A 27,936-nucleotide genomic window follows, 5' to 3' on the forward strand; every position below is an offset into this window, starting at 1 on the left:
AGATTTTCCATTTGGAAGTCTGGCGTGTTACCACTACACTACCGATTGCTTTAGCCAAACTTTGTTTAACAAATGGTTTAGTATTTCTTTCTGAGAATGATAACACGAAAAGTGTATACTGCAGATCAATGATGTGTTTGGAATGTCGTGGTAATTCAATTGCCCTTTCCCAACCAGCATTCGTAAATCGTCTCTATCGTGATACAGGTGTTTGTTTCCACATTCTTATGTATTGCTTGTCCAGTATGATAAGTCAATTCTTCACAATCACTTTGCAAAATAATTAACTTTGGCATGAACAGAATTTGAACCTACGTTTGATAGCTGTATTACACCATCGCTGTATGCATTCCACCATTTCATTCATTCTCAACGTCACTGTTTTCTTTAGCTTACAGGGCATAATCGTGGGACGTGACGTACTACTGAAAGATTTCATTTCGAGTTAGCCGCCCAAAATTATCTTGCCCTCCTCTGTTTTAATGTTATAGTTGGGGGCCTGAGTTGGAGTTGTGAAATCCACCATGCCAACACTTCGCTCATGAAATAAGAAACAGTAATTCCCATACTACTATAACTTCAGTTCTTATAAGCACATAATTGTATTCAACTTCAGTTCTTATAAGTTGAATGTGAGAATTGACTTAAGTCAGAGACGTGCATTATTGATTATAAGCAAACACAAACACGTATTCCAGCTTTCCCGTTTTTAAGGAAGAAAATAAGTTATTTCCTATAGCACTGAAATTTCTGGGATTTTATTCATTAAACTTTATTCTTCCTCACGTAACTAAGACACTTCTGCTAGTGCAGGGGGGCCCACAAGGGGGGACTATGACGGAAACTGCGTCATTGAAATATTTGGGGGGTTAAAATCTATATAAATATGTTTGAGAGGGTGTAAAAATTAATCGAAAAGATTTTTTTTCATGGCAGAACACCTACGGATAGACAATTGAGGGGGGTGCGTCATGGACATGAGGGGGGGGGCACCACTGGCTAGTGTATGTACCTAGGTATATACTATTGTGCAACTCTTAGGACAAAAGTAAATTACGCGTGCTATGTCACTTGGGAAAGTAACTTACGTATGCCCGAAGTGGCATAGATTGGTGGAATTTGAACCATACATAGAAGGTAAGATACAGGAAGCAATACAAAGAAACACATGTTTAGAAAAAATGATACTTTTATTCAAAGTCAACTCTGAAACCACTGCGAATCATGATGTCTCCTCAGATATTACAGAAGGTATTAAGAGGTCCTTACAAGGTTGTGTGATCACCACAGACAGTGATGCACGCTCTGCACTGTGTTCCCATGCTACTTACAAGGTTGGTAATGAGTTGTTGAGTTATAGAAATCCATTCCTACACCAGCGCTGTTGACAACTGCAGGATGGTCCTTAGTGTATCTGGACATGTTACAAGATGTCTTCCCATAGCATCCCAAATGCGCCCGATGGGATTTAAGTCGAGGGAATGGGTAATTCAGTCAATTCGCCGAATATCCTCCTTTCAAGAATTTTCTTACCTGCACTGTTCGATGCGAACGCGCATTATCATGAAGGATAAGTTGAGACCGATTGCACCTTTTAAAAGACACACTTGGAGAAGGAGTACAGTGTCACAACAATATTGACCGGTGAGTGTACTACGTTCAAATATTGGAAGGTCGGTATGCCCATGCAACATTATATCCCTCCACATGCAATGGCACGGTATGTGGCCTTTGCTGTTTCCATTATTTAAAAAAATCTGTATATGTGATATAGAAGTGGGTTATTTCGTGTTATTAACAAGTAGGGTATACAAGATCTGAATATTTATTTTTATTTTAAATCTATTTTATTCATATATAATCATTGAGTATGCAAATATGTTATTTGCGTTTGTTGCTTGTTATTAATTATAAATGTGAACAACGTACATACTAAGTAGAATATATTTTCTATCGATTATAGCTTGAAGACAAGACTAACCAATTCTACAGTATGCTTTAGTTACAACTCTGTTCGGTTGGATATGGAAAGCTTGGACAGCTATTTTTTACGGAAAGCTAAAAAAGTTCTAGAAAGGGGACTTTTTTATTTTCTTCCTTTACAAAATCTCTCTTCTGGAGAAGTCCTTTCGTTTATTATATAACAGGCCATTCCAAGTATTCTTGGTGGGTTTGTTTAGGAACTGACACATCTAGCAGTAAGCCACATCTTGCATCTTAGTGCTGAATCTAGCATTATTCACATGCCTTTTGAATCTAGCATATTGGTCAAATTTAGCATAATTTCATTCTTTTCTCAGGAGAACATGCAAAGAACGAACATTTAATGGTTGGAGCGATAGTGATCGTTGGATTAATAAGCCAGTACGTATTTCTACTGCGTTCTGTTGTTAAATTCACAGAAATGTTCAAAAATAAATTCAAGAAGTAAAACACGATATTACAAAACACTGTTTACTTGCCCACTGATTTTATTATTGTGAACTGAAACTCAAGTACGCAGTTATCTTGAATACTTCTGTCCCTTTTCACTTTACAACTTAAGGTGGGGTGAGGGTCAGGATAGATCTAGTGATATACCGCTAAAAGAAATGCTTCAGTACAGAGTCAGAAGCGGTATGTATTATTTATATTACTTACAATGTTACCTCCCCATAAAATATAAATTCACCCTTCCTCCCCTTCCCTTTTTCGAATACAATGAAACGACTCTTTTGCTGAAGAAAGATGCTAAGAGAAAATTGAAACATTTGTGTCTTAAAACTTCTTGGAGCGCAGGTTTTTGTATTTGTAGGATTTTGCGAGTATGTTTTCACATCAATATGAAGAGATAAGGAGCCAAATCTTTTACCATGGATTCCTCCTGCTGACGTCACTGTGATCATTTTCTGTACCACACGTGAAATGGGTTTGTCGTTTCCAAAACAAATGAGAAGATAGTCATCTGGTGCTTTTGCGTTTCCGCACGCACACAGGTATCATTGCTATGTTTTAATGATCAGAAGAAATATCAAAACCTTCCGATACGCATGATACGAAACAGCGAACAGAGGAAGGCAAAGATTATAGTAGACCAAGTTTTCCGCGTGATACCATTATGGAAAATAAATATTTGATAATGTCACGTAGATACGCTTCTCGGGGTACTCCCGTTGCTTCCCACAATTTCATTCCAACAATTCTTCCATCATCATTCACTTACTTTAATCATCGTCTCCCTTAAAGTAACAGGCATAATCCTGGAACGTTAAACTCAAAGGTTTCATTTATTTAAAAAAAAAATAAATCATAATTAAATTGAAGGCTTATTCTTTTAGGATGACAAACATATTCATACCCATGGCCGTAAACAGGCTTGAAGATTTGGTCGGACAGACATCATTTGGGGTCAGGCTCTTAAGTATTTCTTTTAAATAAACAATACTGAACAAACTACACAATCGTGTTTTAGGATTGTAGAAAACGACCGCGAATTACGTTCAAATACAATTATTATTATATTTATTTCTCTGACTATTGAATCCAGTAGCGTAGCAGCTGCCCCCGCAACCCCCGCAGTGCGGGGGGGCCCCGAGGTATACGAGGCCCCGAAGTCTTGTGATGAATAAAGATTTAAAGAAGTAGAACTTTAACCTTACTTCTGTCGGCTTTACAACTAGGGCCCCTTCTCTATACTTTGCGGGGGGGCCTGCAAAAGTGTGCTACGCCACTGATTGAATCCTTACATTACAATGCTAAACAAAAGAGAATAATTGTTTGTGTAGTATTCAAGAGTTTTCTCGTCATGATTAGTTTTGCAAACAATTCAATTACAGTAATTTGGTGTTTATTTCTAAATAATAAGTCCTAATACAATTTCGTAAAGTTGTAATTCTTCCTTAGTTTCTATTACTTTACACAATGACAAATTCAAAAGGTTAAGTGTGTTGTATCGGTGTAGTACCAGTTTTTCAGGTTTTTCAAAATTTTCCAAAAGCCAAAGAATAATCTTTAATTTCCGATATTTTAGTCGTTACAAATTACTATTTCATAATGTAGTTAATGTTTATAATTACTGGGCAGTTGGGCATAATGAAACCAATGACATCGTAATGGAGTCGAAACCATAATTTTAGTGGGCGATAAGAAATATCTCCCCAGTGCTTTTACAATAAGTAAAATTTTATAAGTATTAAAGAATAGTGGTAAGAGATTTTATAATACCTCTTTTATTTATGATATATGAGTATTAAAATAAACTAAAGAATAGGCTGGCGGAATCACAAAAGACTCGTAAAATAAACTTTCTTATAAATACATAGTACCTTACTCACCTGTTATAATTACTACTCTTACGTTCCCCATAAAAACAGAAATTATTGTTTAATGATACTTTACACAAGATAATGAAGTGAATTCCAATTTCATTAAACTCAAAATACAATACAATAATCCACAAATATTGCCTCAAGCGAGTTGAACAATATCTAAACATTAGTGCGAAACCGGGCTCTGCCGTTGCGGTCGATTTGCAGAGCTTGAGACGAAACTAAATTGCGGATCCAATTATGTAAAATGAGAATTCCATATTCAAGATGAATAAAATAGTTTGTGCCAACTTTGTCTTTGTTATATATCATATCAATGATCATGATATCTTTCCGTGCAACCCATAACATTAATAGTATATAATCTTAAAATGACTTCCAGAATCATCATGTCTAAATATTTTGATTTTCAAGAATGAATTAGAAATAATAAAATTATCACTTTTACAAGAACCTAACTCTTTCCTTCTATGCCACAGGATCTGGTGCTCACTATTGTAGATAACTAGCGAGTGTAAGCCTCATTGAGGATCGAGCCCGAGCCGTTAGTAAGCTCTAGTCCTGTGAGGTTAATGAGCACGAAATCGAGCTAAAGAGAGTTTCAAATTGAATATCAAACTCAAGCTCGAATTAGTGCGAATCTTGATTAATGTGATTCTCATTAAAATTAGCGAACGAGAGCTCCATTGAAGATAGAGAGCATGAGCCCGAGTAAGTCCCAGTTGCAAAATGACCATTTTTGTTTCTTCCTTTCTTTCTTTCTTTTTTCTCCTACTCGAATGCGTAAGGTTTATGAACAGCAGAAGTGCTTACTAGAAAGATCTTAATCAGCATGTGCTACAATTATCCATAGGAATTGCTTAGATATCTAATGCGACTTACGTTCGCATTTTAACAATTCAGGTTGTAATTAAAACCTTGAATACTGAGCAGATGAGCACGCAGAATTTTTTGTTGGGGCGCATTTCTGATACGCAATTAATTCTTCCTAAACAAATACAACTATATAGTATCTGAAACGGCTTGAGTTGGATTGAATGAAAAAATGAAAATATATTCGAACTGCGCAATGTATTATTAATTATCATGAACTAGAAAAATTAGAAAAAACTAGAAACGCGACTGATGAGCACCAAACATCAAAATTTCACAAGGCAAGAAATATTTGTTGGCGTTAAAGTCGCACATCTCAAAAACCAGAAAAAAGATTGCATGATCAACTATCCGTTGTCTTGTTCAAGTCAGTTGCTTCTTGTCATAACTTGTGAAATTTCCTGCAAGTTAATCAGAATGTTGAAAATTTCCTACATTTTAAATTTATTCATTATACACCGATCAGCTAGAATATTATGACCACCTACTTACTATCGATAGAAACTCGTCCAGGCGATAGCCGTCTCATCTCCCGAGGAATGCCTGCTAGTCAGACGGTGGACTTACGGTACGTGTAGTATCAATGAAAGTACTGGTCGTGTGTAGAATGGGGAAGGCGCGCGATCTATCTGACTTTGACCGAGGGCAGGTTGTAATGGCCCGGAGACTCGGCACGAGAATTTCGTAAACTGCAGGATTTGTAGGGTATTCGAAGAGTGCTGTGGTGAGTGTCTTCAACAAGTGGCGAAACCAAGGGGAAACGACGTCCAAACGTTGGTCTCCCCCCACCTCATTACAGATGTCGGACGTCGTAGGCTGGGCATACTGGTAAAACAGGACAGGCAGCGAACTGTGGCGGAACTAACTTCAGACTTTGATGCTGGGCAAAGTACAAGTGTATCTTAACACACAGTGCACCGAACACTCCTAACGATAGACCTCCGCAGCCGACGATCCATCCATGTGCGAATGTTAACACCACGACATCGCAACTATGTTTTTGAAATGAACACGTGGACAATCGCCACTGGACATTGGCGCACTGGCAAAGCGTTGCATTGTCTCATGAATCCCGATATCTTCTTCATCATGACGATGGGAGGGTGCGAATCCGTCGTGTTCCAAGGGAATAGCTCCTTGACACCTGTACTGCGGGATGGAGACAAGGTGGTGGTGGCTTAATTATGCTCTGGGGAACATTCACCCGAGCATCCATGTGTCTAGTGGAGCTCGAGCAATGCACCATGACGGCCGAGACGTATCGCACATTGCTTGCAGACTACGTACACCAATTCATGACGCCATGTTACCCCAACGGCAGTGGCATTTTTCGACAAGATAATGCACCATGTCACAAGGCCAGGAGCGTGATGGAGTGGTTCGAGGAACACAGGGGCAAGTTCCAAGTGATGTGCTGCCCCCCAACTCGCCGGATCTACTCAATCGAACACATCCGGGATGTGATTGAACTTGATATTAGAGCGCATCGCCCCCTCCCCGAATTTACGGAAATTAGGTGACATTTGTGCACATGTGATACCATCTCTCTCCAGTGGCCAACCAAGGATCATTGCGTCCATGCCAAGACACAGCGCCGTTGTTATCCGTGCCATAGGTGGACATACTGACAATTAGGTAGGTAGTCATAATGGTCTGGCTGATGTGTACGTATTTTTTAACTCGTATATTTTGTCTCGTCTCGAAATTCGAGTCGAGTGGAGACAGAAACATATTATCGAGTCGAGACAATATTTTCTCTAGTCGAGTGGAGATAGACTTAAATCTCATCTCGACTCGACTCGTGCGCATCCCTAGTATCTATATTGTCAGTTATATCAACTGAAAGTTAATCTACAGTAAGAAAACTCTCTCAGCTTACAGAGCGCGAAGACTGTCAGATGACATTCGTTTGACTAAGTGATTTGTCTTAAGATGCTAAGCCAATACCAGAAATGCTGCTCTTTCAGCGAATATCAAAGTGGTAGATGAAGCTAGCTAAACGGTTAGTCACACTGGAGCATAATCAAAGAAAAAAATCTTTAAACTAAATTTCTTTATAGGATCTACGAAACCTGGAAAGTCTTTAGGGAACCAGCCGGCAGATTTTAGTTGGGGACATGTGGTCAGCACATTGAGTATCCCGTTCCTGTCGTCGTTAAATAAACAAAGATTTTCTTCCCAACTCCAATAAAGCCTAATAGTTTTGGGCTGTGTAGTATAAAACTTCATTTACCCACATTTTGCGAAGCACATAACTTAGAAATGATGACAATTTCCACTTTCATTTGCATAGAGTCTTTAACTTGTTCTTGTTAGTAAAGTCATTTCCCAAATTTTCTAAGAGAGATAATCAGAATCTACAGCTTAATGTGTCCATTTGAACTGTACCCTCACAGGGAACAGACAGAGTATATCGGTGATGTATTGTTTAAGGCATATTGGTCATTGATGGATTTCTTCTTAAAAATGTACTTTCATTACATATCCAAAAGATGTACTGTTACGATATTTTTTGTATTTAAGTATAAGAAAACTTTTTTCATTATTTGTTAGAAGCAGCGATGGTCAACTTCAGCGTACTGTGGGCCAGAATATAATAAGAACCATATTTAGGACCCATTTTCCAATTTCCTTCTCCCAAGAAGCATGAGTTCGCTGAATGTGCGTAATTTACACACTTTCTAAATATTTGTTCCATTCTGATTCTTGTTTCATATATCTACTGTAATTAGGCTAGGAGTTACAGCACGTGAAAGACTATACGAAACCTGCATTTTTATACAAATTGAGCCGATACGAAGAGGTATCGGGTAAATCGCTTGGTAATCAAAAGATTAAAGAAAATGTTTTCTCAGTTACAAGTCAAGTATTCATTTAAGTATATAATGAGGTCAGCTATATTCTCTAGCTACATACTGCAGTAAAGAGAGATCATGGAAAAAGATCGAGTTGAGAAACTAAGTTAATTTTGACTATTTATCTTGTTCTGAAGAATCACATTCCAAATTATGTACCTTGAATTGTGGCATACCATAAGAGCTCTTTAAATACAAACTAAAAAAATCCACTGAATTAAATATCAACTATGCATAAAAGATGTATATCTCAGAACAAGTTTTAAGATATAATAACTTGAAACAATATGGTGAAGCAATCGAAATATTAACCCATATTTTCATTTTCTTTTTTCTCTTTGTTTTTCAGATATGTTTCGAGGCAAATTAATAATCACATTTGTGATAATAATTTGGAACTGCAATGATGCAGCTGTTCCACTAGATAAAGCCCGGATCTTGGCTATCTTCCCATTTGCAGGCAAGAGTCACATGAATACATTCTCAACATTGACAACAGAGCTTGCTCGACGGGGACATGAAGTAACCAGTTTTAACCCATTTCCTTTGAAAACACCAGTTCCAAATCATAAGGAAATACATGCAAAATTCGTATACGATTTCATGAACGATCAGAGCTTCAACGCCTATGAAATGAAAGAATATTCTGTTTATGAAATGTTAATGTCAATGTTCACGCTTGGCAACGAGTTTTGTGAGAAAGGTCTCAAAATGAAGGAAATCCAAGACATAGCTAATGCAAAAGAGAAGAAATTTGATCTTGTAATAATATCTATCTTTTTAAGTGAATGTTACTTAGGACTGGCACATAAAATTCAAGCACCCTTTATTATTGTCAGTCCAACCGGAGCTGCATTCAACGAATATATGGGAAATCCAGACTTTTATTCTTATATTCCGAATATGTTTCTCCCTTACACTGATAAAATGACTTTCCACCAGCGTCTGGTGAATACAGTTGTAAGTGCCGGGGCCAGATTCTTGCGTGCTTGGGTTTATTTCCCAGAACAAGAGCGAATTATGAGACAATATTTGGGGGAAAATATACCTTCGATGAGAGATCTTCAGCAAAATGCTAGTTTACTTATGGTTAATAGCCACTGGAGTTTTGAATATCCAAGGCCTTACGTCCCAAGTGTCATTCAGATTGGAGGTATCCATCTAAAGGAACCGAAGAAACTTCCGCAGGTATGAATTTCAGTTGGCATTTTTAATTTAATTTTCTTCAATCATATCAAGTTATTGTAGGTTATTGTAGGACTGTAAAAATTTTCGGTGGTTGTAATTTGTCTTATATATGTATATGATAAAGAATAGATTTCAAAAACATTTAAAAGAAAATTATTTCGTTATAAGTCACATAAAACCATATAATCAAGTTGCTTTTTCCGAATGTCGCGAATGTGAAGAGAAATCATGTCACACTCGAGGATACTTAACAGAGCAGTCTTAACCTAAGGGTGTGAGCATTCGTTTCATAATTCAGGGGCCCCGGGTTCGATTCTCGCTGCGGTAAGTTGTTTTTATCAACTACAATATTCATACTTCTGATGTGTAATAAAACGAAAAATACTCAATTTCTTTCGGTCTTACAATTTGAGTGGAAATCGCTTTCTTCACAGGGGGAATGCTAGCAAAATGACGTCACATGTCTGTCTACAAACTTAATTCGTACAGTATGTAAATGTAACGTGTTTAGCAAACAATTTATGAATACGACACCTAAGGGTCATGCTTAGGACATAGTATGAGTCATAAATGTGTCTGAAACGATATTGTTTCTGAGCAATTATTCCGAACGTCTTCCACTATTACTCCTACTGCAAGAAATAATATTTTCGTTCGCCATTTCCAACTCGTTCCATATATCCTTTCAACCAAAATTTGTAAATAGGAACTATTCTTTTTTATATTGGTGTGTATATTTTGATAAAATGTAAATATAACGCATACATAAAGCTAAGTCTTTTATTCAAAGAAAGCGTGTTACTATGTATGGTGATGAAGACAAATGCTACTTAGTTTCTGTTTAGGCATCCGAAGTTTCGATATTAATATTGTCCAGGAGCTGACACCTACTTTCTACCCTCTCGTTTCCTTTCGGACACTAATCCCTCGAAAGTGTCTCTTATCCTTCCTTTTTCTTTTCCTATCAACTTCAGTATGCTTATTTACATTGCAATAGGACGTTATATTGAGGTCTTAAATTTTCAGTACTACTACTACTACTACTACTACTACTACTACTACTACTAATAATAATAATAATAATAATGGTATTAAATTTTCTTAAATTGCTCTAAAATTAGGTCAAATTAACAGATAAGTCGGGATTTCGGGAGGGTGTTTAGACCTCCAGGACACACCTCTGCAACTAGCAAAATTTTAAACGAAAGCGTTCCACTGAAGTTTCATGTAGAAAATATTCTACTGTACATTTTGAGGAAAATAACTGTAACAAAAATAACTGAATATCACTGAACAGCAAGGCATATAATAAACTAACTTTTAGGATATGCAAAAGTAATTATAAAAGCTTTACTACAAAAATACCTACACAGACCATAATAAATTCAATGAGCTCCGAAATACAATGTAAGAAATAACTTATAAGATTCAGTCTACAAAGCAATTGTTACTTAAAGAATGGACATACACTATTTCGAGAATCGAGAGTAAATGAGAAATATTTACGATACTTTTCGTCTCGTCTCGATTTCCATCTCCAAACGAGATGATAATTTGAGTTAGCCTTGTCTCGTCTTGAATATAAAATGTTAACTCTCGCCTCAATTTTGTTTGTTTTGTTTCAGAAACGAGATGAGAAATTCCTCTTCTCGTGAGCAATACTAAGCATAACCGAAATATTCTTGTCAAATGTTACATTTCTGTTTGTAATATTATGTCCTGAGCGATAATAAGCTCCTAACTTTTAACCTTCTATGTGATAATTATTATAGTTTATTACTATTTTTATTATTACTATTATTATTGTTGAAGATTTGATAGTTCAAGTATTGAAACATCCGAGCATTCAAATATCTGAAAATAATAAAACGTGTGTCATCGCCAGTCAATCGCCACCAAAAATTCTAAAGTAAAAAAGGAAAGCACTGGTGAATGATTAATCCATACTTTAATTGATTTGCAGGTAGGACTACTGTTAATAGTTTTAAAACTCAGCTCAAGACTGTGTTTACTTAAAAAAATAAACTAATATATATACCGCATAATCTATCGTATTTTATTTGATACGCATATATGTGTAGTCATTCCAAGTAAGTTAACTTGTTTATATAATCCCTCATTTGAGTTAATTATAAGAATATTTAAGTCTCATCGGCGCCTCTGGTATCCGTATATATATATATGGATACTGTACTGTATACTGTGAGTACAAGTATGCAAAGACTCCCTTTTGTCATTTCGTCAGCCAGCGTTTTGCCTCACTCCTGCACAAAAGCATTCTTTACGATTTGTTCTTTTAACAGGTGGGGGCAACTTCATGCTGCTGTTCTAGCTGCTCTTCCAGGCGTAATTAATCTTATAGCGAGCGTTAGTTGGGTTGCGTAACTCACGGATTTTGTACCTCAAAAATTTCTGTGGCCCACTGTACACTTCAGAAGAAACAGGGATTTTAAATGATCCGTAGAGGCTGAAATTCCGTACAGTGGCGTATAAAAGGAGGAGGTTTTCATCGTAGGTTCTTCTCGTTCATTTTTTTTTACCATTCCCAATTTAATTGATATGGCGAGCTGTGTATAAAGTGGTACGTAATATTGTTCAAGGACAACTTTAGTGGTAATGTACAAAATATTGAATATTTTTTTTTATATGTGAGCGTTATGGTAAGCATCACTTCCGGTAAAACTGTGTTACTAGGTGGAATGAGTTACAATCGAACGAGAGAACAGTATGTAGGTAGTTTAATTTCGGAAATGTATCTGGAGATGGCAGAGGGAGTTTGTTTTGTATGTGTCATTGCATTGAAATTAATGGTGATAGTCGACTTTCTCTTCTAGTTTACTCGAGTTACAAAATGTGATATGCCAATTGTTTTTTCCTGAAGCTCATACATAGCCTACTTTCTTTATAAATACAACAAAATAAAAAGGTATATATATATATATATATATATATATATATATATATATATATATATATATATATATATATATATATATATATATATATATATATTAAATATATATATATATATAATTAAATTTTATTGATTTACTTTTCTACATTCCTTTACAGGATATCCAAGATTTCCTAGATGGTGCTGAACACGGGGCGATATATTTTAGTTTAGGTTCCAATGTAAGGAGTGATAAAATGCCACCTGAGAAACGACAAATATTTCTTGACGTCTTCTCTCAAATCCCACAACGAGTACTCTGGAAATTTGAATCGGACGAACTGGCTGGACAACCTAAAAATGTAAAAATAGGGAAATGGTTACCTCAGACAGACATATTAGGTTAGCTTTACTTAAACGACTCCTATATTTGTCTCAGTTGATTTACTAAGTTTTTAATTGAATTTATATAGCGATCTGTCATCACTTTCTAATAGTTGGAAGGTACTCACTGATGACTGACAAAAGTCTTATGAACAGTCATGCTACTTAGATAGAGCTGTAAAATGATATTACCGACTAAAATTCTACGAAAATATAATCTCTTTGCTTTGCGTACAGGCTTTGTTTACGAGCTCAATACAACTGTTGTAGATATCTGCATATGAATTTTTCTATATTCGTTTATCACTCAATAGAAATCACCACTTCCTAAGACAGTAGCATGCCACTCTCAATCGAGTTTCAGTCTGCTCTATTTTTGAACGTATAATTACCTAATTCAACTTATTAAAAATAATAAATTTTTGGATTGTTTTCATACAACAAGCTCCAGTTTGTATTGGTGCATATAAAAAATCAGAACTGGTTTAGAAACTTGTGTTTTGTTGTATCCTTACAGATAAGGCATCCTCGTAGCAATTGTGCGAAATATTACCATCAACTAACTAATTAACGAGCTCTATGGCCTATAAAACGCGGAGGTTCAAGTCATGTTCCCAAAAGCTCTTTATTGACTTCTATCCTTAGCTAACTGGATACAGTTTCTACTTCACACATCAAGCTATCTTAATTTACCTCTACAAGCTATAGCTCGATAAGTTAGTAAAATGCCTGCAACTGTACCGTTCTACTCCATAGCCTTCAACGTTAAAACGAATTGGTTGAATTTCTCCCTCTTTCGGTTTTACTAGAGAGATTAGAGTGGAGATGGAATGCATTCTTGGGATGCTTAATCCATTGTAGAAAAGCGCTTCTTGCTATCTGTTACAGTTTACACTCTATAATGATCAACATCAAAACTGGAAGTGGTTCATTCATACCACTTCCGGTTTCAGTAGAGAGATTAGAGTAGAAATGGAATATATTTTTAGGAAACTTAATTGATCAGGGATCTCAGACAGTGACCTTATGTTTTTGTCATATTTTTACAAGTCTTATTTTTGTCAATAAATCGTTTGCATTATTAAGTTTATTCTGTGCAGTGATAGGATGCAGAGCATGAGATGTTGATTTATGAAGAGCAAAGGTCCACAGTGAAAATTCTAGTACACACAATCTGACATTTGCGGTTCTCACAAACTATCTCACTCACTTATCACTAGATCTCTTTAAACTATAATCTAAGATCAGAGATTATCCTGCGCTTAGGATAATGAAATCTTGTTCAACTATTTTCCTTAGACTGTGGATAACATGGGCTCCTAAAAAGGATTTATATATATAGTAAAAGGTGTCTACGAAAATGGGTTTCTAAGACATTACTCCAAAGGGGTAAAGAAAAAGGGGCATAAAACGGTTATTATTGGCTGGGTGATACGAGTGAAGACAATTTAAGAACACCAGAATTAACAAAACAGTTCACGAATTAAGCCTAACAGCTGTCGAGTGAAAAAGAAAAAAATACTGCTGTCATGAATAAAAACATGGGAATGCTATTAAACATGCTCAAAATAAGCGAATTCAAAAGCATGTTATTGACAAAATTATTCATATTCGTTAATTACAATTCATTATAATTAATATAGATTATAATTATAAAATTGTCAATTATTCTATATGCTTGGACTCATGTGTTTTGAAACTCAGTCATTGAAATCCACATGTTTCTGCTGTCTGCTCTGATTCTAATTATTTCATATGCGAAAGCTAGGAACTATTAATGTTTTTGCTATTTCTGGTGGCTTTCAAGAAAAAATGGACCTTCGTGAGCTTTTCCTTGGACTCTTCAGACATTTCGTGTGTGTGTGTTTGTGTATTGTATTCTAATCAAAGGCAGGTTCTATCCCATTCACCTAGGCGGTACCGTTAGGGAAGTATGGTAGAAGTATGCTATCCTGTTCCTTCCTCTATGGTTCAAATCCCCTTATTAAAAACTAAAAATTATGGAGTTGGTATGAAGGGGTGAATTGAAAATTAAATTTAGGAATATTGCGTATGCAACTGAGTATTAACGATTACAGTAAACAAATATTCGCATTGTTTGTTACGAAAGTTTCAGACATCTTGTAATTAAAGGCTAAATTCTTAAAATAAGCTGTTTTTATCAAACACGTTTATATTTTATAAATATCATATGTAACAGAAAGATAAATCTAGTAATTTATCCTTTTTCTTCCCAGCTCATCCAAATGTGAAGATTTTCATTAGTCATGGTGGAGCTTTCAGTTCTCAGGAGGCTATATACCACGGAGTTCCCATTATTGGAACTCCAATCATGGGAGACCAAATATTGAATATTCAGAAAATTGCCTCTGCTGGACTTGGTATCCACCTTGACCTAGATACAATAACCAAGGATAAATTGATACACGCCATAAAAACAATACTTGAAGATCCTAGGTGAGTATATCTAGTTCCATGTTGCATTTCTAGGTTCTATTACAATCCCATTAGTAGTTAGCAAACACAATTATCATTCTACATACATGTTTGTCTGGGACAGTATTTTATGTTTACATTTTAAACAATTTTCTCAGTCAGTCAGTTTAAATATTGGAAGCAATCATTGTTTTGTATTGATACTAATGCAGATTTTTTTTTCATGTAGAATAACGTTATTACATATACTACAATTTTTGAGTAAATTTCCGGTGGAATGTTTCTATACTTGTTACATATCCCAATACGCAACCTTTATCATAGTTGTCAATAGCATATGCAGATACTGACAAGAAGAGTTTCTTTTAACACATTTAGTTATTTACTTCCAATTATCTACATTTACTTCCAGACAGTGACGGATCTAGCCCGGGGCAGGGGGGCCTAGGCCACCCAGTTCTTTTGAGTGACAAAAATAATTTAAGCCGTTATTTTATTTTATATTTTTTTTAAAGTTTATAGTAAACTCATAGTATACCTATAATAGTCTGGGTTCTGCCTGCCCCCCAGTTTTTAGCTTCTAGATCCCCACTGCTTTCAGATCGAATTCTTTTATCAAGAAGATAGCTATTCACGTTTTGACTTTTGTCGCAGGTTAGAAGCAAGTTAAATACTTCTTATTTTTTAAGTATATTCTTTTTGTTGTTACAGGTACAAGAATAATGCCCAGCGCACATCCGCTATCTTTAGGGATCAACCACAAACTGCTCTGGAACGAGCGATGTTTTGGACTGAATACGTAATTAGACATAAAGGTGCAAATCACTTGAAAGTTGCTGCATTAGATCTTTCATGGTACCAATACTTCTTAATAGATGTCATTGTGTTCGTCTTAGTGGTTTTTGTTACTGTATTAGCTTTATTTTTCATAATAATAAAATCAATCGCAAGAGTAATCCGAAAATGCATAGGTGGAAATTTAAAGAAAACAAAAACACATTAGAATGTATAAATATGGTGCCGTTACTTAGTCTAAAATTTTCTAAATAATCCAAAACAAAATCCGTTATCACGTTAAAATCCCAATACACCTTTTAATTTGTAAATCACTCGCATGAGAGTCTACGACCTTATATCTACGACTAGTCCATCTCTGATCAGAATAAATGTCAGAATTTGCTCTGTAATCATGTTGATATTGATCTCCTGGATAAGATCAAATGCATTCCTATCTACCTCAAATATTTTCATCATCAGGCATTTAAAGTGACTTGCTCATCAACTAATCTCTCCGCTGTGGTGACAAAACTCTTTGATTCAGTGATTTACCTCAGACAGTGGAAATCTTTGGTGATGTACCACTGTTACTGCAATCCATTTTCCTTAATTCGCTTTTAGGAAGGTTGTGCAGAGTGAAGTGATGCCTTTTCAAATCGTCTTTCTTTATCACAACAACCATGCACATTTGTCCTTCGACATAACAAAAAAGAAATGGTATTGAATTTAGAGTCCGGCGTGCGAGTTAGTCACAAGACCATCAGAGAGAGCATATAGAAGACGTGCTGTTTCCATTCTTCGTGGAAAATGTGTTTTAGACCATTTATTCGAAATCACTTTACTTTAATAGAAACTCACTTAAAAAAAGAAGATAGAAACATGTTTGGTGTATGACCTCCTTCCAGATACATGGCAGTCATTTGGTGGGAGAAGGTGGGGCAACTGCATTCCCTGAGTTTGAGAAATACAGATTGTTTAAATACTAATAATTATACACTAATAAAAAAAATGAATCTCCTTTCCTCTCTCCCAATCTGAAATGACGCTCCTGTTCAGATAATATCGCATTTTACTAAAATATCTCGCGATTTAATAGATAGACCCTAACTCAGCGGTGATCAACTGTTTGATCGGCCTTGGTATAGTGTTTAGGATTAGGAATAAGAGTTCTAGGCTTTCAGGATCTATGGTTATGTTAGCCAATAGCGTATGAGGGATGACCTTCATCGGTGATCAGGCTGCCCGGAAATTGAAGAAAAAAGAAACGGGGAAAGAAGGAAGCGGCCTGGTAATATTATGTTATATACTATCCCGTCATTTGCCTGCTGTGAATGAGGAAAACACAGGAAAATCTCACTCAGAATGGGTAACCTGGAAAAGCTTTTACAATTTTTCGACCGAATATCCCCACCGGGAATCGAACAAGGATCGCTAGTACTGGTATCAAAGGTGAGAGCGTTAACGGGTACGCTATGCTTGGACACCCTGTTATAGTGGTATTACAAAGTAAAGTAACTTTCATAATCAGCAGCAAAATTATTAAAAGTGCATTAACGTTTACAAGTAGGATGACAATCAGTCGAGTATTGCTATTGCTATTGCTCTTGCCACTGCCAACTGGAGGCGCAAAACAGTGATGTAATGTTTACTTTAAGAATGTCAAAAGCAGGTCTTTCTATTAGAGAAAAAGCTGATTTTATTCTTTTCTTTTTATGTAATAACATTTCGTGTATATATACACATTATTTTTTTTTCAAAATAAGGTTACATTAAAGAAATAACATTGACAAATTAAATGTATTTTTATTTCTTTATTGATGTTGTTAAGTTAGACCAGTGGATCCTAATCTCGTTTACCTGGCACCCTCATCGTAAACTATTAAACTATGGATACTTTATGCCCCTCTCCTTGACGCTCGTTGGTCTGCCCCTTCTGCGATTTCAGAGGCAGGATTGAGCTCTCAAATTTTCGATAATAATAATAATAATAATAATAATAATAAAAATAATAATAATAATAATAATAATAATAATAATAATAATAATAATAATAATAATAATAATAATAATAATAATACAGGGTGTCTACTAAAATTCCACAATGAAATTTCGTGACTTTTTCGTGACCTTTTCTTTACCAAATCATAAAATTTCCTAACATTTTCAAGAGCGAATTTGGATGCGAATTAGGCCGAATTTTCATCCATGCGATACAAACGTACTTTGTTTGCGATTTGGTAGCGCCTAAAGCCGACCATAGACATTTTTAGTGTTGAATTTTGATGTTTTATAGAACAAAATTTTCCAATCTGTAATTACATTTGCACAATTAAAAAAAAAATCGTGACCCAAAAGCTAAATTTCGTGACTTTCATGACCGTTTTCTGATTTCGTGACTTTTTCGTGGCATTCGTGACTTCCGTGACCGATAGACACCCTGTAATACCAATTCATACTCATTTTCAGCTAAAATTCGGTATTTTGAACTCCATTGAACTTCCCTAAGATACGTAGTTCAAAAAATTCTTTCTTATCCCTCGTCTATATGGCAAATGGAGTTCCTTGCCCAAATTTTATATCTCTAGCTGTAGTAGTATAACCTATATGTTGATCAGTGAGTCACTTTTACTCTTTCATACAATAGTGTAGATACAGTATGAAAGAAAGAATTTTAGACCTCATCAACGTTATAATAAATGCAAATTTTACAAATGCAATAATCCAATACTGATCACCGGCATAGCCAGGAACTCATCAGAGAGGGCGCTAATAACTGTCATTTTGAAAAAAATATGCTTAATTTAGGCAGGTTCCAATTGCCTTATGATGCTGGGTCAATACCAGAAGACTTTGGCGTTCCCACAGAGAATAGAACTATGGATCATGTAAGGTTGCGCACACTAACATTAAGCTAAACAGTACAACGATACGTTGTATACGTTGTATATTTACTACTTGTAAATTTTTGGGGCGCAGAGTATTTTTATATATGTACTAGACTGATTATGCCATTTGAAGAAGAAAAAGAAATATGTTAAATATAATTATATAAATCGATAAAAAGAAAGATGTTTATATGTTTGTATATGTTTTAAATAATATGATTTGGATATGAGGTTGTCAGGGGCAACCAGAATCATGATGTAAATAAATGGACGAATTGCAGTAGAGGAGCTACCGTGTTCTTAAGGCTCAATAATAATCATAAAGAACCAGAATAGTGATTTTATCGTCTTACATGGTGCCGGAAACCCGAGAGTGGAAAAGTAATTAGAATCGTTTTAGAAGTACAGTAAAAAGCGATCAGTATTGAGCCCAATATTAATTATACTATTTTACGAAGTGGCCGGATTGTGTGTAGAAACATTATGAGTACTACTGACAGTGAAACGATCTAAAATCAAATAAGAAATTCTTCAGATAACATGTTGGAATTCTTAAAAGAAATATCCCGACAGATCAAGGAACAGGCTCAGGACCAAGCTCGGTGTAGCGAGGAACTATCCCGACAGATCAAGGACCAAGCTCAGGACCAAGCTGAACAGTTTGCTAGGGTGAACCAGCAATTGGAAAAGTTGGACCAAAAGGTGAATCAGCAAGGTCAACATTTTGATGAGGGATTAGAGCAATTGCAACATCGTAATGATGGCTTACAACAGCAATTGCAACAAATGAATCAACAAATTGTAGTTAATTTTGGTCATTATGATGAAGAAAGGGAGAAGATAGTACAGAAATTCACCGACTCACAAGGTTCTGTAGGATAATAGTATACAACGGGTCCTCATCATCTTCTGTGCGCGTGGATACTTCCTACTGTTGTACTATGTATAAAAATGATTTTATTACATTTACAAGTGGTAATAGAACACGCAAGGAACCCAGATCACTCGTTTCTTATGTGTTCCATTACCACTTCTACATCAAATAAAATCATTTTTATACGTAGTGCAACAGTAAGAAGCATCCACGTGCACGTGACATGCGATATGTGTTTCAAATGCCCCACATATACTCAAACACAACGTACAAGGGCACATTATTATTCTTCGCATACCATATAAAAAAACAAATTCCTAGAACTACATCTTTAAGTACAAGGGCACATTTCAAGAATGCAATAAAAATAAGGGGGAGTACCAAGCGAAAACGCGCACAGAATAAGTACAAGGGGTATATTATTTTTAATCAAGAAATATAAAGCACTGTAAAAGTTAATGCCTACAATAACCTACTGAGCAACATACAACTGCTTACCGCCCATGTGATGGAATTTTAATAGAGTATTAAACACTCAATCCACACAAAAGAATCACTCATTAAGTAGAATAAAAGATTTCAAATCACCAAGATAGAAACAGATAAAAATCGTACACCTGGTTCACGATCCACGTACTTTACTTACACGTGCTTCTACCACCATTTTATTCTCTCCTTTCTCATACTACTCCAGCGTGCAGCCACCTACCTGGAGAACACAAAGCACAAGCTACGTCAAGGTACGCAGAACCATAAAAAAATGACAACTCCACGTAGGCGGAACCTCTGGGTAGAACTGCAGGACGTTATACGGCCTGCAAGAAAATTCCCGAAAATGCAAATTACCAGTAAGTGAAAGTAAACAAAAAAAACTTCGTTCAGCTCACAAAAACCTCTACGGAATGACCCCAAACCTTGACGCAAACCTCTAAGGAATAACCCCTCCAACCTTCCGTTTTCTTCACAAAAACCGGTAAGCAATCACGCTAGACTTGCTACTACTGCATACATCTCTCAAACAGTTGAAGAGCGTTCGCCGTCAAACAAAACAAACAAGGAGTACGATCACAAAGGTAAATACACCTATGTTGTTTTCTATATTCATATCACCAGGAAAGTGAACGACACTCGCTTCGTTACCCCATTTTTAAGTTTCTAGATGGTCAATGAATAATCTGTAAAAGACTGCACTTCGTGCGTCCTCGGTAAGTGACGAGCACTGACGTATACTATATTATTCTGTAGATATTATAGAAATTGAAGTTACAGTTAATGAACATATAAAGCTGAGTGTAATGGATCAAAACAACGAGAATGCAGAGAACGATGGTTGTTCCCAAGAGAATCGGCATGACTCCAGAATTTGTCTTCCATCCTGTGGTAGAGCACAGACCCACAATAACTTACAGTGCTTTGATTCTGTTCCTGTTTTGCAAGTCCTTGAAGCGAATGGAAGCAAAGAACTTACTTCCGATAATATTGCGAGGCTAAAATGGGTTGATAGAAAAGGAAGCAAGTCAGATGAAAATTATCCGCCTGGCAGCGAGGAGGTTATTTCCAAGAAGCAGGACAGTGATACAGCAGATGACCAGAGGAAGATTCCATGGAACCGAAACCATGGTAGGACAAAGTACCGTGAATATTGTGGCAGAAATAGGTACAGCCTTATTAGAAGGCACGACATTTCATCACCAGTCAAAAGGATGAGAACTGAACCTAGTGTTACCGGTAAGATAACCGAACCTAACCTTAGTAGTGACGGTAAATGTGATTGTGTTACTCGACTTAATTCTAGCGTAATACGATTACGTTCACATAAGAAGCATGTAAGCATTAGATCTAATCACGTTCGATGGAAATTTCGTAGAAATCCCATAGATGACGAAAAGTCTCAAAGTAAGAAACAAAGAACTGTAGATGTAAATAACGCGCAGGACTGTATTCTGGTTTATGACTTTCAATGCAACCTAAACAAATTCATTGGTCAGGTAACTTAACCTACTGTAGGTGCGTCCGAAAGGATATATCAAATTGATTCTTAATATGGCCACATATGTCTTAATGTTATGTGTTTTCTTTGATAGTTGTATTATCAATCACATTATTCGTGTTCTATGTTATTGAAGTATATTTAAAAGCATCTTTTTAATGCTAGGATATATATTGAAGTTAATAATTTATTTTTTCTATAAGGAATTTGTATTTTAAACAATTCTTACTTTTGTGTTCTTGTTACATTCGAATTATATGCTAATAATATAAATATATCCGATCGCTTTACGTTCAAAGAACAACTATATGAAGATCACATTCATCTTTTTCAAAACCTTCTTCATGATGTCTAAGTAAATAATTATTATCTTGTAACAAGCATTTAACACTCGAACGGCGGTGTTTCTGATACTCTCTAGAACGGCGGGAGTGGGTCAAAAATGACCCATTCCATTTTTATTAATTATTTGTATTCTAAACCAGTAATATTTATTATATAATAAAACGTGACTTTCACTCAATAAAACAAAATACTTCTTTGAACTCTAGCTTAATATTTATTGATCAATGTGTTTTTTTACCAATAATAAAAACTTAAGAAACATGCTATTTTTTATAAATATAAGATTGTTGGAATGATATTATTAAATGTATTATATAAAATGTCACTTTATTATATAGTAATGTTATATATCATTCTAATTCCTGGATAGTTATTATTCTTAATTTGTTCAAGCGCATGACCTAACTGAACTAAACTAACCTAATCTACACACATTTAAACTTGCAGTCTTACACAGAACAAAGTTCAGCCACTCCTCTACAAGAAGAAGGGTCATACAAAAACATTGTTTACAAATAAAAACGTATTACACAAAAAATATTTTACTAATATGGTTGTAAACGCATCTATGCATTTCTATAACTTTCCTCTTCCTATTTAGAATTTGTGAAAGCACAGCCTGACATAACCTAAAATAGAATACACAGTCGTAAACTTGCAGTAGTTCAAACCAGAAAAAGTCAGTATAGAGTGATCGTTTTATAAATTAGATATGCTAGGTTCTAATCATGAAAGCTCTTGCATGAAAAGAATGATAAACTACCTGTTCTTTCGAACAACTCCTTTAGAGATTCTACTTTGGTTGAAATATAAGTTAAGTAAGTTGTCTTTCTTTTAGACGTCTAAACTTTTTGGTTTCAGTAGCTTTGAAATTTCTGGTTACGCCACAGGCTAGTAGTCTAATACTTCTTGGTAGCGCCGGAAATCGAACCCGGGATCCCTCAATCCGTAGTCAGCCACGTTCATCACTAGACCAGCGGGGAGGTCATACAGTGGCGATCACAGTGAGAGCTTCGGCTTTCCTCTCCCAACCCGTCTGGTATATAGGAACCTCGTCCCGACCCGTCTGGTCAGCGTAGGTGCAGTAGAGCGAGGCCTCATCCAATAGTGGATCGAATATTGCTGTGGTTTATTTATTATTTATTTGTGCTATAAACGCCTTCTCATGAAACATTTTAACATAGTGATACAAAAAAAAAAAAAAAAAACACTAGCTATATATTTTCACAATAGCATTCAAATTGTTTGCAAGATTTTTGTTAGAATCATTGAAATTATTATGAATATTTTGTTACGATGTAAGACATAATGTATGTTTAATAATAATAATAATAATAATAATAATAATAATAATAATAATAATAATAATAATAATAATAATAATAATAATAATAATAATATTCTTACCTGTTTTTCGGGGCTTATCCCTTCGTCTTCCGATATTTCATCCGAATCATCATATTCGTTGTTATTCGGCAGGTACTCTTCATCTGAAGAAGTATCAACGCATTCAGCGTCAGACTCGGCCTCATATACGGTATGTCATTAAAATTAGCAAGTATTCCATCCGGCGTCATCAGTTTCTTGATCATAATGAGTATTTGTAATAGCACATCAGTCCGAAAATGAGATTCTTCTAATCAACAGACTCTCTAAAGCAGTGGTGTCCAATTATAATGAGCCTGAGGGCCATAACCGTCTTTACTAGTAAGGTGGAGGGCCGCAATTATTATTATTATTATTATTATTATTATTATTATTATTATTATTATTATTATTATTATTATTATTATTATTAAGGAAGTGGTGTATTTCTTGCGCCTTATGGCTTCTAGGCAGAGTTCGAGGAAGAAAGGGTCTCCTTTTTTAAGCTAGACCAGATGTATTGGTTATTGAAGTAATCGTCCCTTTCAGCAACGATATTTTGCCTGTAGTTACATTACCGACTGCAGTGTTGCTGTGGATGCCCGCGCCTTTTTGTTGTACAGAAGCGCTAAATGGATGCCTTATTTAGAAAGAAGTGTGAAAACATTAAAAGAATGAATAAATATAAATGAAAATATTATCAGTAATAACAATTGTAAATCGTGAGAGCTTTGGGGGCCGCAGAAAATGGTTTGGCGGGCCGCATGCGGCCCGCGGGCCTCCACTTGGACAGCTCTGCTCTAAAGTATTACTAACTCCAACTAAACTGACAAAATTGCTGAGAAGCTGGTTTTGAACTTGAACTGGAATGGGAGAGTATTATGAGAAAGAACGGTCGCAAAATAAAGACGCTAGGCAGCAGTGTTGCTACAAAATATCACTAACAAAAGAGTTGGGTCAAAATTGACCCACGCCGCCGTTCTAGTATAATTGTTTGGTATTTCAAAAGACAAAGTGTGGATAAGAGTGATACTTAGTACAAATATTTCTTTCAGAGAACGAGTAAAAGTCACAATAATTCGATCCGATTCGTAAGAAAATAGAAAAGGTGTTAAAACGTAAAGTTCGAAATAGGTCAAAAATGACCCAGCCGCCGTTCTAGTGTTAATGGACCCGAAGAAGGACTTAAAATCAAATAACTTGCAAATTAAATTTCGAATGTACCTTATCGTCGTTGAAATGTATAAATAAATGAAAATGAGGATAAAGTTTAAAATAAATATGATGATAAATATGATAATAATATTGTTATAAAATTAAATATGATATATATGTATGTATAATTATATGAATTGTAATTTTCAACCATACGAGGTGCATTCGAAAACTCGAATGATTGATATGTAAAAAGTAAACGATCCGGAATTCTTTTTCTTTTTATTAAGTAAATGAATAAAAAGAAAGTCCGTCGGGCGCCATAACATACAACGATACGTTGTATACGTTGTATATTTACTACTTGTAAATTTTTGGGGCGCAGAGTATTTTTATATATGTACTATACTGATTATGCCATTTGAAGAAGAAAAAGAAATATGTTAAATATAATTATATAAATCGATAAAAAGAAAGATGTTTATATGTTTGTATATGTTTTAAATAATATGATTTGGATATGAGGTTGTCAGGGGCAACCAGAATCATGATGTAAATAAATGGACGAATTGCAGCAGAGAAGTTATCGTTTTCTTAAGGCTCAATGATAATCATAAAGAACCAGAATAGTGATTTTATCGTCTTAACAGGAGCTAAATAATAATAATAATAACAATAATATAGGATAATAATTGAAAATTCACTCTTTTTTTCAATGCTCTCTATTTGCACGTGAAGATGATAAATTTTGATGCATATGGTAACAAAACGCGGTTGCAAAAGATGAAAAATATCGTATATGACTAGTCTGCTGAAATTTGTAGGAATAAAGATAGACCTTAAGGGAAATAAGTTTCTTTTTAACATATTTGTATAATGCTTATTTTTCGTGTTAAATTGTAAATATATCAAAAAGTCCTAACATCGAGAATCACAAATGGAACATACTACATGAAAGGGTAATACATTATGGTATCACTGTACTAAAACAGAGATACTTAGAGCCGAATCAGCCCCCTGCCTAGCCACTGATTGATCAATCATAAACTTCGTTACTCTCATTTACTTAACTGGATGCAGACAGTTGTAATTTTATTAGTTTAGTATTGGATAAGTCTCTGAGTGATAGTTTTCTTTCATTTTCCCGCTTTTTACCATTTTTTCACTCATATAAATAGGGGAAACTAAACAACAAATTCCTAAAACATTTTTCTTTTCTTATAAATAGTTCATTGATACATTGACTAGAAACCATCATTCTGATTTTGAACAATGTTAAAACCCATGTTTCCACTGCAAATAATAATAATAATAATAATAATAATAATAATAATAATAATAATAATAATAATAATAATAATAATAATAATAATAATAATAAAAGTATGTAGTCTACGCATGGTAAGTTATTTATGGTTTCACTTCCTGAAACAATACTTTCAGTTCGCTTTTAGTTTGCTTTTCCCGTTTCTCCTGAAAAAGTCATGGCCCTAAGATGAACTTGCTGGGTACACCCCTGAGAAGTGATCATAAGCGACGAAAGGCAGCCCTGGAGGAACAATCAATAGACATTCGAGCTCTAGGACCACGAAACTCTCGACATCCACGAAATGTGAGGAGGGAGAGAGATCATTATTGCTTTCTTCTTCCTTTCTCTTTTTTATTCAGATCAGTTGTGACAAAAGTAGTTAGCATGGAAATATATAAAGAACAGTGAATGTAGTCGTGTATATAAGTATTTGCCATATAAAAGCTTTCGAGAAGGTGCTCAGAAGTCATTTGTTTCTAGTGTCTTAGGGCCTTCACAACCAAACTTGCTTTCAAATTATGACTTGAACTGAATGTCGAGGTGGTATATATTTTCTACATATGAGTACCGTGGTCAGACTCGTAGATATGATTTTATATGTGTACACATAGATTTGGGTGTCGAAGTTTTATAACATACAGTATAAGTGATAGAGATGAAAGTAGATAAGTGAAAAGAGCCTACTGTAGAATTAGTCTTGAAAAGAGAGCAAGCCCAGAACCTACCTACTGATATCACTAGAGCTCCTCTAGAAGGGATTTAAGTCTCCGCAAAGATATTTGAAGTCCACCAAACAACCAGATGGTATATATTTATTAAACCGTTTTATACATACAGAATAGAAGTATATGTTGAAGTGTCAATACCATTGAAAGAAAGAGAGATAGAGAGAAAGAAAATACTCAAACTTTTAAAGACTCATTACCGTTCTGCCTAATCTTTGCAGACAGGGAATGTTATGAGGGGAGGAATTTTAGGGAAATGCAGCACCGAAAAGCTTGGCTCTTAGTGCGTTTTTATGCAGATAGGAACTCATGTATATAATGGCTATAGTAACGAGGGCGGGTACTAAATCCAAGCGGTCAAAATCCAAGTAAAATTCTGACTAGACGAGGAAAATCCAAGGGACAAAATCACAGGAGTATATATTGAATGTACCAATGCACATCCTATATGATTATTTTTTCCTTCAATCGTCATAATATTCTAAAATGTTATCTGTATTTTGTCAATTTACTGAAATATTTTTTCTTTGTTTTAAAATATTGAAAACCCAATAAAACGAAAAATGTTTTAATAATAGGTGAGATTGGTTTTAATTAAATACTTACTGTAACAGTCATACTTGTTTTATTAAATTTTCAGTATTTCAAAAAAAAAAAATTATTTCAATAAAGTGAAGAATTACAGATAACATTTTAGACGCATAATAGTTGAAGAAAAAAAAATCATCCTTTTATTAGGCTGCGCCTATGATTCTGTCCCTTGAACTTAGTCCGTTTTGTCAGAATTTTCCTTCAACTTTGTCCTCTTGGATTTTGTCCTGTTAGTAATTCTAACAGTCTGTAAGAGGAATATCTACATCTTCAAGTTTCATCATAAATTTTACATGTTATTCTACTTGTTGTTCTTGGAAAAATGACTAGGATGCAGTTCTTTATCAGCATTGTTATCCACATCTACTTTATTAAAGATTAATGTGATATTTAAAAAAAAATACCTTCAAGGAAATGGAAAATTGATTGACTCAGTTGCAAGAAAGCCGTTTGACATTGTAACTGAACGAACATAAAACAAACTTAATTCGGTCTAATATCAAGTTATTTCACATTAAAATTTTACTTACTTTTCCAGTAGTTCATCCCCAATATCCTAAGACTCACAGTGCGTAAAAGGTACCACCGTTCACATCTTCAAGAGATATTTGGCCATATATTAAGTAAACAACGCAAAAGGCCGCATAAGGCGGCCCTAAGAAAGAATCACTTTATCAGCTGATTTGCCTGCTACACATAATTCTATACTGTATACAACAGCATCATACATACACTTCTATTTTCATATTTATGTTATCAATGTAAATAGCAGCAACACAAAATATCTATATCACATAGTGAAATACTTGTATGTTTTTTGTAGAGTTTCAATCAAATCAAAAGGTAAAATAATCGGGATAAGGGCCATCTTATGCATCCTCTTGCATTGTTTGTTTAATATATGGTCAAACATGTCTTGAGGATGTGAACTGTGGCATCTTTTACGTACTGCGAGCCTTAGCATATTGGAGATGAACTACTGGA

At 35.1% G+C, this 27,936-nt stretch overlaps 1 protein-coding gene across 1 annotated transcript in view; it reads left to right on the top strand.

Moving 5' to 3' along the window:
* The window catches only part of LOC145665201 (uncharacterized), a 160,112-nt gene extending 142,603 nt beyond the window's left edge, over positions 1-17,509 (top strand). The window contains exons 14-17 of the mRNA XM_081732486.1: positions 8,385-9,223; positions 12,296-12,518; positions 14,738-14,957; positions 15,648-17,509. Coding sequence (XP_081588612.1) covers positions 8,385-9,223; positions 12,296-12,518; positions 14,738-14,957; positions 15,648-15,939 — 1,574 coding nt within the window. The 3' untranslated portion in view covers positions 15,940-17,509. The remainder of the gene's footprint in view (positions 1-8,384; positions 9,224-12,295; positions 12,519-14,737; positions 14,958-15,647) is intronic.
* The last annotated feature ends 10,427 nt before the right edge of the window (positions 17,510-27,936 follow it).

The sequence above is a fragment of the Thermobia domestica genome, chromosome 11 (genome assembly GCF_964235325.1).
Source record: "Thermobia domestica chromosome 11, izTheDome1.hap1.1, whole genome shotgun sequence".
NCBI lineage: Eukaryota > Metazoa > Arthropoda > Insecta > Zygentoma > Lepismatidae > Thermobia > Thermobia domestica.